Source organism: Scatophagus argus, chromosome 4, assembly GCF_020382885.2.
Source record: "Scatophagus argus isolate fScaArg1 chromosome 4, fScaArg1.pri, whole genome shotgun sequence".
NCBI classification, from domain to species: domain Eukaryota; kingdom Metazoa; phylum Chordata; class Actinopteri; family Scatophagidae; genus Scatophagus; species Scatophagus argus.
Genome location: NC_058496.1, coordinates 11,367,845 through 11,383,236, shown reverse-complemented (window position 1 = coordinate 11,383,236; position 15,392 = coordinate 11,367,845). Strand labels below are relative to the sequence as shown.

The 15,392-nt window shown below is 41.2% G+C and overlaps 1 protein-coding gene across 2 annotated transcripts in view; it reads right to left on the bottom strand.

The window, feature by feature from the left end:
- The window catches only part of dock8 (dedicator of cytokinesis 8), a 49,288-nt gene that overhangs the window by 2,438 nt on the left and 31,458 nt on the right, over positions 1 to 15,392 (bottom strand). For both annotated transcript variants that reach the window (XM_046387696.1, XM_046387697.1), the window contains 19 exons: positions 15,103 to 15,266; positions 14,419 to 14,570; positions 12,891 to 13,073; positions 12,528 to 12,654; positions 11,934 to 12,021; positions 11,690 to 11,786; positions 10,938 to 11,072; positions 10,547 to 10,699; positions 7,910 to 8,068; positions 7,710 to 7,810; positions 6,483 to 6,675; positions 5,741 to 5,884; positions 5,185 to 5,316; positions 4,720 to 4,854; positions 4,209 to 4,298; positions 3,598 to 3,834; positions 3,346 to 3,489; positions 2,122 to 2,228; positions 110 to 280 (listed from right to left, as the gene is read on the bottom strand). In XM_046387696.1, coding sequence (XP_046243652.1) covers positions 110 to 280; positions 2,122 to 2,228; positions 3,346 to 3,489; positions 3,598 to 3,834; positions 4,209 to 4,298; positions 4,720 to 4,854; positions 5,185 to 5,316; positions 5,741 to 5,884; positions 6,483 to 6,675; positions 7,710 to 7,810; positions 7,910 to 8,068; positions 10,547 to 10,699; positions 10,938 to 11,072; positions 11,690 to 11,786; positions 11,934 to 12,021; positions 12,528 to 12,654; positions 12,891 to 13,073; positions 14,419 to 14,570; positions 15,103 to 15,266 — 2,712 coding nt within the window. The remainder of the gene's footprint in view (positions 1 to 109; positions 281 to 2,121; positions 2,229 to 3,345; positions 3,490 to 3,597; positions 3,835 to 4,208; positions 4,299 to 4,719; positions 4,855 to 5,184; positions 5,317 to 5,740; positions 5,885 to 6,482; positions 6,676 to 7,709; positions 7,811 to 7,909; positions 8,069 to 10,546; positions 10,700 to 10,937; positions 11,073 to 11,689; positions 11,787 to 11,933; positions 12,022 to 12,527; positions 12,655 to 12,890; positions 13,074 to 14,418; positions 14,571 to 15,102; positions 15,267 to 15,392) is intronic.

Below are 15,392 nucleotides of genomic sequence, written 5' to 3'. Positions count from 1 at the left end.
GCAATCATAGGGAGTGATAACAAGATCAATGATATGTGCTGTTTTTTGTTTTCACCTCAGTGTCTCTTGTCAAAGCAGTATTGGCTGTTGACTGAGTGGATCTGTTTACCTTTTCTCCAGCCGAGGCCTGATGATGGGTTTATAGAGTTCAGGAATCTTCCTCTCCAGCATAGGCCTCAGGCTCTCTCTTAGGCGGTTGTAGTTCTTCTTGAGCTCCTGTTGATATTCTTTCTGGTCCACTGTGATCAGGTGCTTGTTCTTCTCAACTGCCTCACCACACCTACAAAACAGAGAAGAGGGGTTTAAATTAGTTTTATGATGCAAATAAAAAAAATACTCCTTGACATTTTTAATGCATAACCTCACACTTACGAACAACCTCAACAAAAACCAATCTTGCAGTAATCCCCACTATATCCTCAAGCCCTCAGAAATTCTGCTTGACCTAAATTAGACTCCTTTGCATGTAAGAATTTGACTGTAAGGAACTCCTACATGCCTATTAGATCTTTTCAATGTGAGCCAAACAGTGAATGCCCCTTCTTAATTGTGTTTTGAAACAAAATTAAAGGAGCAGCAGAGGTGAAACTCCAAGTCAAAGCAGTACAGGAGAATGCCACGAGATCTGAGCTGAGCTAAGAGCAGAGGGCAGGTATGGGGTCTCCCCACAGTCCTCTGTCATGACACATATAATGGCCAACATACAGAGCAAACTGCAGGAAATCAGAGACTGGGGTGATTGCTAACGCATGTCTGAGTTTATCTCTTAGCTTTAAATGAGGGTAACATGGAAAGTACAGTGTTGCATAACAGTATACAGTAAATAGTCAATGCAAAGTGCATTAGGCACAGCTCAAAAGTGTAAAAGCCAAGCCATAAAAAACATCTGCATGTATGTAGCTCTCTGAGTGTGTGGTTTGAAATGTTTAAAATTAATCTTAATAAATAGTATCTACAATATTTACCTCCATTTAAAAATGTACTAAATAAGCTTTCTTCAATAATAAAAATATCTATCTTTCTGTGTTTTTAACATCGCCCACAGGTTTTCTGAGCTATCCAAAAACAAAAGAGAGAGAGATAAACTATGGTTATCTTTGACTAGTAAACTTTCTTTTCCAAATTGTGCGTTTGATAACTGAAGAGGACAAACTGCATGTGATGGGAGTTCAGTCAGCAGGGAAAAAGCTGACCAACCTAGAAAATACTTCTTTCTCAAATAGAATATTTTATGAACTTCACTGTCAAGAAGATTGGCATACAAAGGGTCCAGTGCCAGCTTGCCTGGATCCAGGTTAAAAAATAAACCTTTCTGAAATTACAGTAAATATTTGCCAACCTACTTGTAGCAATCAAGGCAGCTGGAAAGTGACATGAAGGCGAGAAAATGAAAAACACCTTTTGGCGGCAAACAGCACATGCCCACAATATGAGAGCACACGCGACCACACACACACACACAGACACAGATATATGAGAACACCCTCACCTCTCCTACATTATATTCTGAATATTCAAAATATAATGAAGCTCTTTGGAACAATACACCTTTGCAATTTCAGAATAAAAAGTACTTAGTTATACTACAGGGAAGAATATCTTCCACTGTCACATGGAAAATGAAAAAGTACCTATTCACACACATTTCACACTCCTTTTATTGCACCTGTTTGATTTCTTTAGCTTAACATCTGGTATGCAATTTGCAGGCGATTATCACTTCCATCTTTGCAATCTTTACAGACACTCTGGTTAAACAGCAGCACATCAGTCACAGTTGTCTATGTTGCTCTTTTATCTTCCTACACCGACAGCAGGAGTGTTCATACAGCATCCTAGAAAAGACTTTCACTCCCTCTAAGTCAAGAAGTCTCACAAATATACTGAATTGTCTACTCTGAAATCTCTTTGAAGCATTGTTCTATGCTTCCATCTTCAGAGCCAGTGCCAGCTATTGCAACCAAAAAATTCAAGCAAAATGGTTGGTGAACTACTTTAGTTTCATGGGTCGCCATAAAAGTCCATGTTTTTCTTGATTTTTGTGGTGTTTTTCCTCATTTCTGCATGACCTTGGTGCAGTGTGTGTCGTCACTAGTTGGTGTTTCTTTGATCCCATCTTACCTCATTATAAACTCTTTGAAACAAAGGCGCAGTTTATTGTGGTGACGGAAGAGCTTTGGGTCTGCTGGGATCTCATTCAGGAAGACCTGCGCAACCTCCAATGGGCCCTACAACAGAGGGGGAGTGGAGATAGGAGAAAAGGGACAAAAACAAGGAGACAGAGTTAGAGAGACAAAAGAAAGAGAAAGCAAAACCGGAACAGAGGAAGGAAAGAGAGGAGGTACGAGAGGAAGCGTAGGAGAGCGTATGAACAAAAGAGGGATGAGAAAGCCCCTCATTCAAACAGGAGGAAACGACTTCCTAACTGAATGCCTAATGTAGCTAAGGACCGAGATGCCGAACTAGAACATGAGGAAGATATCAGATCAGAGAAGGAGCCATGATTAGCCTCCTGCATGGCTAATGTCACCGTTAACCCTGCGTACGCCCACCATTTGGCTCCCATTTGCCCAGTTTGAGATCTTGTTATCCTAACTTATATTCATCATAAAACCACAGCACGCTAGCACAGCCGCTGCATCACGACAGGCACAGTTAAACAGCTCTGATTAGCATCATAAACGCATTGGGCCTCAGTCCTCGGTCTGAGCTGCAGACTCACACAGAAAACCAGCCTCCTGTGCTGATTACAGTCAAGAGTTATATGTTTACGGAGCTGCTGAGCATTAGCCTTATGTATACAACCATCAGGTCGGAGCAAGGGACCTGTCAGATTAGACACTCTAAGATAAAGCATAGAGGGAGGGAGCGGAGGCGCTGCAGCTAGCTTCTTCATTACTCCAACATTCACCATGCTGGCAGGACCTGGAAGCTATCAGATCAAAGGGACCTCCGGTGCAGCATGGCGTGCTGCAGAGACATGAAAGGAAGAGGGGCTATGAATTGACGTTTTAACTAAATCAGGGGAAAAGCAAAGGAGGGATTAGGGTTATGGACGGGGTGAAGGCTTTGATGTGTGATCACTGTCATGTCTCCCACCTGCACTCTGTGACTACAATAGAAACTGGAAATGTGATAAGATAAATAGAGGTAAATTATTCAGGTTTATTCCCCCCCTGCACATTAAGAAGGAACACTCAGGGGGACAAAGGGGCTGTATATGATCCAAAGATCCATCATTTGGTTTCACAATAAGAAAGTGATCATTTCAGCGGTAATAGGAGCAGACAGTAGTGTAAAACGTAAGCAGTGCCTTTATTGACAAAGGTTCTGAAATGCTCATACCTGGTTAACAGTGGCTCCCACAGAGCCTTGTAGCAGCATCTGTAACATCTTAGCATCGGGCTGTTCTCTATGTGTGGCAACTGCTAGCTCTCTAGTCTTCTTCTGCATGTCCTCTATGGCCACTTCAATAGGAGTGAGGTCAAACTGGAAACGAAAATAGTAACACTGCATTACAAATTTATTACTGCAATCATAAAGCAACAAATAAGGTGACAACCGCTACATGTTATACACCATGAATCTGGGACTTACCTCCTCTTTCTGAATGACGTTGATGCGAGTCTTGACGTAAGGAAAAGCATGCATGGTGGTGAGGATGGTCTTCCTCTTGTACTGCTCGTTGAGTTCCCCCCGTGGCCTCCCACTCTTAGTGAAGGGCGTGGTGTACATGAAGCGCCGCAGGTTGAAGTTCTTCTCAAAGTTTGTCAGACGGTCTTTCATCTCATAGTCATCAAAGAAGGGCTCCACATAAGTGATCTGGATGTAAGCCTGAAGAGGAGTGGTGGAGTTAACTGTTTACTGTTTCTCAAACCTAGCAAATACAAACTGAAAATACACTTAGCACACATTTTTTCAAATGTATCACAGGAGTTTGATTCTGTATAAATATGTATGCTTCATACACGACGTCTGCACACTGAGCCTTTATAAACTCACTATAATGGTAATGCTTTTATAAAGGCTATATGTATATTATATTATGACTATATTATATGTAAATTATATTGTCATTTATATTTATGTTGTCTTTTATATTTCAACATTATCTGTCCTTTAGCATGATTACAATTTATTCGCATTAAAAAACATTTTAATTGCAGTACAGGCACGTAGCAGCAGTCACTGTCATTAAAGTCACTGACCTTGTTGGGGTCAAGTTGTTTTCTGTTCACTGGTGTAGAGTCCTTGATCATCACCAACGTGTTGTCTCCGAAACACTGACTGTAGAAATTCTAGGAGTGAAATTACTGAGATTTTTAGTCAAAGATAGTATAGATTTCATTGCCATTCATTCCTATTCATGTAATGTTGAAAAAACCCTTAATTTGATTTTCATTTAGCAATTGATTCACTGACTTGTTTGACTGAAGAGTGAGGCTGACGGCGTATTGCTCATCATGACATTATTTCTCTTTTTTTTTAGCATGTAAATGAATTTTTCCAAAGTTCCCTAAAAGCTGACTGAAAGCAGACGGATAATTGTGAGTTTTGTCCTCAGTCATTCTGTTCTCTCAGAGCCTTTCAGTCATTAACAGACTCCACCAGTCCTGCAGCGGAGCACCATCTTCCCCTTTCAATCCACCTCAGTCACACATTAATTCACAACATGCATATCAGTGCGCATATGCACGCTCTCCTCCTTCTCTCTTGTACCTCCAGCCTGTGTGATATCTCAGGCAGATGTGTGATCCCTGGTTCCTTGTAAATGAATTCCCGTTCATCCAAGTCGCCAAATTTGGACCCATAAAAACCCACCCGGAAATAGGTTCCAAACATCCTCTTATTTCCCTAGAGGGAAACAAAGAGAGTATTTTATATTAGCCTTTAATCAGTATGACATCAATAACATATTCCTTCTCATTAAGAGCCTTTTATTGGGTATTTACTGGAGCATTTTGAAGAGTTTACTGATACTGATTGACTTAAGTACAACAATAACAGTCTTTTTCAAGGATCAAAGTTAAGTAATTTTAAAGTAAAAGGTCCGATGTACTTAAGAAATACTGAATAAGAAAATTTATTCTGCAAAAGACCTACTACAGTAACTTACTGTCATTCTTATTTGTATTTTAATTTTAACTGAATAAGCAAACCCCTACGGTGCTGTATTGTTATTACCTTCTGAATGATGTTATCGAAGGCTCTCTGTAGTTTGTCATGAGTGGATGCCAGTTTTCTGAAATCTCTGTGAGCCTCTAGGATAGGTATGATGATCTTGTAGACCTCATTCACAGCTTCAAAGAGACTACCCTGATAAGACAGCCATCACTGCTGGTTATGTATATAATGAAGCAAAATTATATGCATTTAACACTAAAAATATAAAACCAAGTAAAACAAGTTAATCTACAAATTAAATCCTCACAAAAAAAATGATTCTCATCTTTCAGTACTAATTCTGTGTAGTGCACTAATACTGCTTCTTTGTAGATAAGAAATCAACATACTTGACTGTGCTATACTAGCATGAAATGAGGCAAAACGTCCAAGTGCAAACGCAGCCAAACGCTGACTTTAAGAAACCAAACGTGTTGCAAAAATTCAGCAGATATATTTGTTTTACTGCTTATTTTTCCCACTTTTCCAGCCTGAACACGACAGTATGGATTAGGGACACACGTACAGGTTTCTAAATATAAATATCATAAATATCAGTACAGCTTTAATGTCTTACATTGCTGAAGAGCTCAGCAGCCTGCTCGAGCAATCCCACCAGGCCGCTCTCAGTAAAGTAGCGCCCCGAACACACCCCGTCCTCGTCCGGGGACAGGATGTCATCCGACACCGCAGACTCCTCCAGCACATTGGGGGAGATGTTCTGAGGAGAAAATCGGTAAGCTCATCAATAAATTAGTCCTCTTAATCAAATAATCAATCACATGGCTGACTTTAAACAGAGATGTCCTACAGTGGGAAACGGAACTAATTTGATGAGCATCCAATCAATGACCTGCTGACTGCTGTAGGTTAAAGTGTCCTGTACCAAAGCTCTGCAGAGGTCCTGTGTGTGACACAGCTCATCTATAACAGCATCTTCATAGTCACTGTTATAACTGTTTGTTTTCAGTATGGGAAAACTGTCTGTCCCCCCACGACCCCTTCCTCCCCCTCCTTCAACTTCAAAGGCACTGTGTTAAGCAACCCTACCAGGGGACCATATTTATATGTTGACGTTACAAGTTTACAGCTCCCCCCTCTGGACACACGCAACCAAAATTGGAAATATTCTGTTGGGAGATGTGTGATGTTGTGCAGGGGCGGTTTTACCCCTGTTCAACAAAACAACCCACAGTCACGACAAACGAATGATGAATGCTTATTTTGCGTGGCAGTGATTGCTCCTTTTTTTCCTTAATCCATGTTTACTATGAGTTCCTTGCTCATTTGGTGAGAGCATCTGTATTTTTGTTCTCTACCTGGAAGGTGACGCTGCCAACAGGCAGATACTTGTGATCCTCCAGCATGCTGAGATACTCAGCCACCAGGGCAGCAGCGTGGACCAGACACATAGCCGACTCAGTGTAACACTTCCTGTTGTTGTGTTTCTCTGCCATGTTCTGCAGCCAGGTCAAACGCAGGTCAGGAGACGTCTGGTAGCCTTTTGCTATCCTGAGAGGAGGAAGAGAAAGACGGTGTTGTTGTTGTTTTTTCATTTTTTTTCCTTTTTAGTACAATGTAAACAAGAGACTAAACTGCAAATACAGTTACCTGAATTTTCGAGAAATTTTATTAGACACAAGCTGTTAATGCAAGTGCTGTAGTTATGATGTATTTAGTGACTTGTTCTTAAAACACCACAAGTTACGTTTTATGCTTTTTCAGTCCTTATAGCATTTGTAGCGCTCCATGGAATGAATACATAGAGTGAATATCTACAACCAAAACATGTGTATCAGAGTAAGAACAGCAGTGATGCAAATTAGTATTTCGGTCAGTTAGTGTTTTTATGGGCAAGAAAAAAATATGGAAAATGTTTTCCTGTGCTTGGAATGCATACATAATCATTAGCCTGACAACATGGGAATAAACTGAAAACACTCTGAATGAATTTGTTTATAAAGCAGGTGAGTCACTATACTATGCTTACGAATGAATTCAAGCATCTGGGGACCAAATGTCTGGTGCATCAATGACCTGTGTGTTTAAGAGCTAGAGGGTGGGGGTGAGTCTAGGTAAGTGTGTGAAGCTAACGGGTCATTCTCTGCAGCTGCCAAATACTCCTCAGGTGAATGAGACCAAAACCCAAACAGAAAGGTGCTTTATAAATGACGCATGCAGGTGACATCAGAACATGTTGAGGTAAACTGCCTAAATCAACATACAGCACATGTATGCTCTCTTTGTCTCAGTGTTTTTCCTTCTGCCTTCTCTCGCTCTCTCTCTCTCTCTCTCTCACACACACACACACACACACACACACACTGTTTGCATTTGCATATACACAAAGCCAGATCAGAAGACTAAACTGCAACCACATGGTTACCATAGTAAGGGCACCAAACAGAGACAAAACAGTCCTGACCACAGAGAAATAGGAAACAGCAGCGCAACATAGAGAGAAGACACAGGGTGATGAGAGAAGAGATGTAAAAGAAAGAAAGACAGAGAGAGATGAGGAGAGGTGAGCCTTTTGTGATTTTCACCTATACATGAGGTCCATGAGCATCTCAGGATCTTCCTGGAACTCCCTCATCTTCACTGTGTCCGACAAAATACTGTTAAGGTTTCTTAGAAGCTCATCCACCTGAAAATACAAACGCAAAGGCAAATATGAGGCTATAATACGATCAATATCAGCATGGTAAAACAGTAAGTGTGTGTGATTGGGTGTATTATTTCATACCTGTGAGGACAGCTGAGTGTTCTGCATCTCTGCGTCCTCCTCCGCGTAGGCCAGGATGGTGCGGAGTGAGCGTCGTAAGTACTCGTCTTGGAAGTCTGAGGACTTGCCCACAAGCGAGGCCAGAGACATGGTGACCTGCATCTTCACTCTTGAGAAGTTCTGACGGAGACAGATGAGTCCATAGTGAATGCCACTGGTCAACATTTGTCAGTGTTTATCATACAGTAAGACAAAGTGCAGATGTCTGGTGTGAAACTGCAGGTGGGTGACACACGTATGGATTTCCGCAGACTCGGAAAATTGAAATGGTTTTCCCTTTTGATGCATTTTCTGCAAGCTAAAGAAAAAATGTAATACATTCAATTGCTAGATAAGGCACATTTATTCATTCTGGCCTTATTTGACTACTTTTGCCTCTAAATTGCTTAGTTACCATAAAATTGCGAATAATGGCCAGAGCATGTATTTATTTTAACAAAAGGGGCTTGTTACCAAAGTCAGGGCATTATTTTGTTTGTCAGTTGCATGTTGGTAAATGTCCTATAATATAGATTATAGATATATTTATCTTTTATTATATATACATAATTACATATTTATCTTTAATTCCTACTACTACTACTTGTCATAGCGGTTTAGTACTACTAAGCTATGTGAGTATATGTAATATGTACATTTAAAAAATGGCTGCTATACTCTGTGAGAATAAAACAGAAGGCTTGATGCATGTACACGATTGACAAACAAATAAATGCGCTTCATAAAATGGAACGTTTCTTTTTTCTGCATTTTACTGACATTTATGGTATAAAAATTTGAACTCCTTTCTCTTTATTTAGACATCCTTTACATGACTTTACCTGAGTTTCAAATCATTTGCACGTCATGGAATACTGCGTTAGTCTATTGCTATTTGTTAGTCTATTCCTATTTGTTTGGACACAGACTTAGAGACCTGCAGGAGACATGAGTAAGGAGACATGAGTAAGGAGACATGAGTAAGGATCACAAGTAATACCAACATTGGTAAGCTGTTTTGTTAGGTTTTTTCTTTCCTCAATCTTTGTCCTTCGTCCCCTCCCTTTCCTTGTCTCTGCATCCTTCACACTACCTGCCCAAGAAAACGGACCTGACAAACACCCCTCTACCCTCTGCTGGTGACGACTGTGTGTATGCGTGTGTGCGAGAGTGTGTGCTTGTGTATGTGTGAAGTTCCATCTATCTCCAGCATGACCAGCTAAGCGGGAAATGATCTCCCATTAGCAGAGACATAATCACCCATGGATCATCTCTACGGCCCCATTCTGTTCAACTGAGCATGGAGCCAGAGCCTAACCACCCATCAATGCCCTCTAGCTCAGTGTGTATGCGTGTGTGCACACTCAAAAGTAGCCTAAACGATAGCTTAAGTCAACGTATAACCCCTCTTTGTCTTTCATTCTCATTTTTTTTTTCATCTGCCTCTGTTCCTCAAGCTTTCTTTCCAACCTTTCCACAACGAGACGAGTTGTAACCACAGGTATTTCTTTTTTTAGTGATTTGTTCCATTTCTGGTGATAAAGCCCGGTATTTTCTCTGCTCGTTACAACATTGCAAAATGAAAGTAAACGATTGAGAAGGGAAAAAAGTGTGTGTGACATACAGACAGCGAGACGAGGGCGGATGAAGGGACGAAAACATAAACAAAGGCAGAGGTAGAGAGTAAGCTCTGTATGAATGAGTCATACGGCTGCTACGCTAATTCAGATCACAGCTCGCTCTGTGTACACCATATAAACAAACATATGCTGGGACACGCAGATGGGAAATACTCTCTTTAAACTGGAGATAGCTGTGTGTGTATGTGTGTGTGTGTGTGCGTGTGTTTGTGTCAGTGTTCTCCACAGGCTGGTGCCTGACTTTCATTAAAGTGTACAGACTGTAAACACAGGAAATATTGACTGCAACAGCAATTATCAAACCAGCAGACAGAATGAAAGAAGATACTCTATCCTAAACCTCCCTTCCTTCAGATCTGTCTCTTTTCAGTCTTTTTTTATCTCTTCCCATCATTGCTTCACTTCTAGGAAAAACACTTGACTATCTCCATCTTGATTTCCTCTTTTTCTCTCCCTGCACTTGATTCACATATACTTACACATTCACACACATGTACTGAAACACACATACACACACACACACACACACACACACACAGAGGTCTGGCTGTCATTAGTTAAAGAGGGGTAGGAACATGAAGAAGCAGACAGTGACATATCTCTCTCTGCTCTCTACTCAGAGACACATCCTTCAGCAGAAACTTTCTGCGGCACGCTCAAAATAGACACAGAAAAGACATTAAAGCGAGAAGGAGAGGAAAAGTGGAGAAGATAGGATAAGATGTGTGCAACTCCCAGCTTCTATGTGCATCAAAAGCAGCTGTCTCATGTGCACTTAAATTAAATTTAATCTGACATAAATGCAATTTCTTCTGCAAGCTCAGATGTTAGATAAGGTTTTATCTGACAGAAAGGTAACACGTGCCTGACATTTTCTTTGTGCAGGTGATTCCACTTGTGTGCGAATCCTTACGGCCCACTGGAACCTACGAATAGGATAATCTTTCGTGTGTGATGAGTGTTTTGTGTGTGTGCTTACGCTGGCATTGCTGTAGCTGTATCTCATGATGAGGTAGAGGGTGGCACAGGCCTGGCTCCTGTTCTCATCGACAGGGCTGCTGCAGTACTGAAGCACCTTCTGGCACAGGTCCGCGCACTGCTCAGCCTCCTCTTCAAACAACAGGTCGCCAAACTGCGCACAAAGGCACACACGCAAATACACACACAGACAAATGAAACCAGCCGCACAAGCACTGCTACACAAATTATTCAGGCTTGTATCAGCAGTTTGCCACCCACGCAAGCACATAAGAACATTTAATTTAGACACAGACAGTGTCCGTGTATACACACCCACCCACACACCTCCTCCTAAATTTTCACAAAGTGTAACCAGACACACACAATAACACAAATCATAATGAAAGTACCTTGACAACAAGAGCTCTGATTGTGCTGAAGGTGTGAGAGAGGAAAGTGGTACTCTGGTTGCAGGTGAGGGAGTGGAGCAACACCTTCAACACCCCACCAACCACACTGTCCTTACAGTCAGCTAATGGAACTGCCTGAACAGGAGACAGAAAAAAAATAATAAAATCACCAAATCATGTGACACAAATCATTTGTCTCCAGAGTTGATACAATAGGAAGCCACTTGAATGCAACTCTGCATGTTTTAACTGCTCAGAAACAGCACAAGTGAACTTCACAGCAGAGAGGTGGTCTACGCACATATATTTTAATCTAAAACTGAGATGTATCACATGTAGATGGCACTTTATGCCACCTTCGTGCTCAACAAGTTTCATATTGTGTTCACTCTCAGCTATTAAAAACATTTACCTTTGCAGCTCTTTTTTTTTGTTTTATGGTGATAAGCCACTGCATGACATTGCTCTGCTTTGGACAGGCTTAGTCCATTTCTCAAGAATGCTGATCATGGTTTGCTTGAATCCCTAATCAGGAACTTTGCTGATATTTTATTTAAGCATACAAATCAACTGATTATTTTCTAATAGGGCTTCCTGATGAAAAACAATCTCTTGTTGACTTTTGGATCCCTCTGCAGCTGTAAAATATTAGGAAAATCTTACAGCATATTGTAATTGAATACCTAATGCCAAATTGCCAAAGGGCTCACGTACTTTATACGCAGTATTAAAAGACATTGCATGACTTGTACCTGTACGATGGTTTCCAGCAGGTCCAGCACTATGAGGTTACTCTCTGTAGCTAAGTTTCCGCTGATCAGAGCCTCCTGGTCTAACTCTGCTTTAGTCCTGATGGAAGATGGTGAGAATGAGACAGATATTCAGAGTGGAAAGGATCAAAGCAAAGAAAGGCAGGGTGCAAAACAGACTGATAGACACTGAAAAAGCAGTAAAGCCAAAAGGGAAATTTTGACAACTGGACAACAGACAACTCACTTATCCTGTCTGTCATTAGTTTGTCTCCACTGTGTGAGGTCTTTCCTCCATCGCAGGTTCTCTTTCTGACCCACGGTCCTATCCATGCCTGTGAGGGATTGCAGATTACAGATGATCTACTTAACCTTACCATAGGAACTGTGACAAAAAAAGCTTATTTCAGTGCAGGAAGCAAATTAGATGATCTGTGTGGGAAAAAAAGTTGACAAATATGAAGCAATTGTATTTTCACAATTAACAAATTTGTACTTAGTGTGCACGTGTACCGGAGTACATCCATATCTGAAAAGGTTCCTAATACAGTGCAGACATAAGTTTTCAAAAATTCCTGACTATCACATTAAGACCTCGAGTGCCTAAACACAGTCTCTGTAACCTGAAATCGACTCTTGCAGTGGCTTGCTGAGCACACATTTATAAAATACTGATAACGTTTTGAAAATCTCTGTGATCACCAGTTTTAGAGAAAGTTCAAGTTCAAAACTTCAAAATTTAGCAGAAAATGCAGATCTAAATTTGACAGACAAGCAATTCCAAGAAGGATTCCTCTAAGTGCAAGGAGACACACACACACACACACACACACACACACACCTCCAACTCGTTTCATCATTTCCCCGCGGGCTCCCATTCCTCTAAGCAGGGCTTCTTCCAGCTGCATCTTGGCCTGATGAGATTTCTGTAAGGCCTGAGTGCTCACTTTGTCAGTGCTCTGCTTACCCTACAAACACACACAAATGCATATTCGTCAGGTACATTCATGAAAAGCATGCAGTTTTAATATTTTGGAATAAATACTGTGCATTTATCCTCAATCTGCATGACAAACACACATAGAAACAAAATATACAAATACACAGCCATTCCTGATGCAAAGTTTCCACCTGTATTTATGTAAGCATAAAACGAATTCAAATGACTGCTGCACTGAATGACACAAAACATGAACAAACTGACCCTATATTCAAAGCAGGACACACAGATAGTGAGGAGCTCAAGCAGCTTGTTGAGCTGCGAGGGAGGCATATCCATAGTCCAGCGCTGAATCAGACTCTTGTGAGCATTCTTCATCACCCACAGGAAACACACCAACAGGTGACGACTGGTGTCCGCTGCCAGGGTGGCTACAGATTTACCTTGCTGGGAAGAGGAGAGGAGACATATATGCAGTATGATACAGTACCGTGTGTCTCTCACAGAACAGAAACAAGCTGTGCAATCACTCAGAGACGTACACACAAATGTGCATCTGCATCTGCTTTATGGGCACTCAGACAAATTACCTACAGTACATAAAACAAAGGGATGCACACAAAATGTATTTCATTGTGAGAAAAAAAAAGAGAAACATTTCTGTGTATATGCCCTTTAATTGTATTCGATGTATATTATGGCATTACAGAATGCTTTGGTCCAGAATGCTTTACAGCACAATGAATTTTTGTTCATCATTGAGAGATGAAACACATCCATAACACTGTCAGTGGTGTTCTCCCACTCTACCCTTGGAGTCATATAACAAGTGTATCCAACAAACTAACAGTACATCATTCACATGCTTCTCTAAACCACAAACATGGCTGGCAACTTCTTGCCACACGTTTTAGTGAAGTATGGCTCCCCATCTTAATAGGTGTTAAATCTACGGCAGATTAATTTACCGTCATTCGTGTGATGATGAATCGCTACTGCAGAGGGCTACTGCTGCTTCAGTGTGTGGCAGCTTTGATAAATGTAGCCATTAACCTCCTAGAGCTCTAGGTGTCCCACCTAAAACCTGGTTTCCAGGTCTCTGTTTCACAATAGGATGGAGGAAAGCTCACCCAGAAGAAGCGTGAGAAAGCTCACCCAAAGTCAAATATTCATAGCAGGTAATCACTGCGTGTCGAGTTGAAAATATACTTCACATGAAAAATCATTTCTGTTGCTAAAAGTAAACGATTCAAACACTCTTTGAAGGAGATCTGCCTGAAAATGTGGAACAAGCACTTGGCGGCCATGTTTAGATTTGTGATGGATACCAATGCCAATGGCTCAGTTTTGTGAAAATCAGTTTTTCCACAACAGTATTTCATGTAACAGCATACAAACTGAAACTGATTCATGTCTTGGAAAGAGGCAAAGAAAGAGTAAGAGAATGGCAGCGTTCAGTTTTAGTGCCTGTGTTGTTGCTGTGGCTACAGTTGATGGATGTGTTTGTCAGGGAGGACGGCCCTGTTCACTTATGATGGCAATGCCTGCCCATAAACCATCTCCCACAGATGTGTGTGTGTGTGTGATTTTTCAGGATGGACGAAGTGTGTGTGTGGCTCTGACAGCTAATCAATCTATCTCAGTACAGCTCACCTGTAAGGAAGCAAAATGCACCATCACAGACACACACACACTAAAATGTGCGCTTTTGAACTTACTCACCTACTTAACAATGAAAAGCATGCTATAGTCATAATCATTCTAACATTTAGAAACTGTTTCACAATCTTACCATGGATGCCATAGAAATGAGGACATTACGCCCCAGCGTGTTGAAGGGGTTCCCTGCAATCGCCATGGCTACAGACTGATTGATGGGTGGGACACTTTCAAGGTCATCCTCGGGTCCGCCCGTCTTGTTTTTCCCACCACGCGTGTCAGAAACTACGGGGACAAACAGGGGTCAAATATGTCAAATATGTTTAACTGAAGAAGAGAGGAATGGAAGACGCAGGGCTGAATTACAGCCTTTACTGTGCAAAACGTTCTTCATCTATGTTGTATCAGTCACTAACACATACCTGATTCCTATATTTGATTACACAACGGTGGGTACGATAAATTGATAATAAGACAAAACTGAGTTCTACAGGAAGCGTAAAACACCAATTCCACTCTGTCTGTAGTGTAAATACGATAACCTCTCTAAGGGGCAGCGAGTTGACTATTTCATCAACTGTCAAAGGTGGGGTGTATTTCTGCCCCTAAAAAGTTCACTGACCTGCAGAATCATTATGAGGTTTTTCATGACTATGTGCTTGTATGGTTTAAGACTGCAACTTTGCGAGTTAATCTACTATACGCGTGTCTATGCAAGAAACGACAAGAAGATATCAACTTTGCGCGTCAGCAAGGCCTTCAAGTGCAAGTAACTGAATGATTTATGTCAGTTTGGTGTGTTTGTGCGTATATATACCAGTGAAGTCCAGATAGTTGGTGGAGTCAATGATAATCCCCACCAGCGGGAGGTAGAGAGCAGCCACCTTGGCTCTGACCTCAGGTTTAATACAGCGATGGTCAAGATCATGGGAACACAACAGGCTGTAGATGGCATTGATGGCCTTTCTCTGGACCTTTCCCCTGTGAATGCACATACGCATTTTTAAAAGTCTTGTTTAACTCCTGAATTACATGAATGTGCAGGACTCAGATATTAACAGAGATTATTCTCTCCTGAGGGATGTAGAATGTGTGAATATCGTTGAA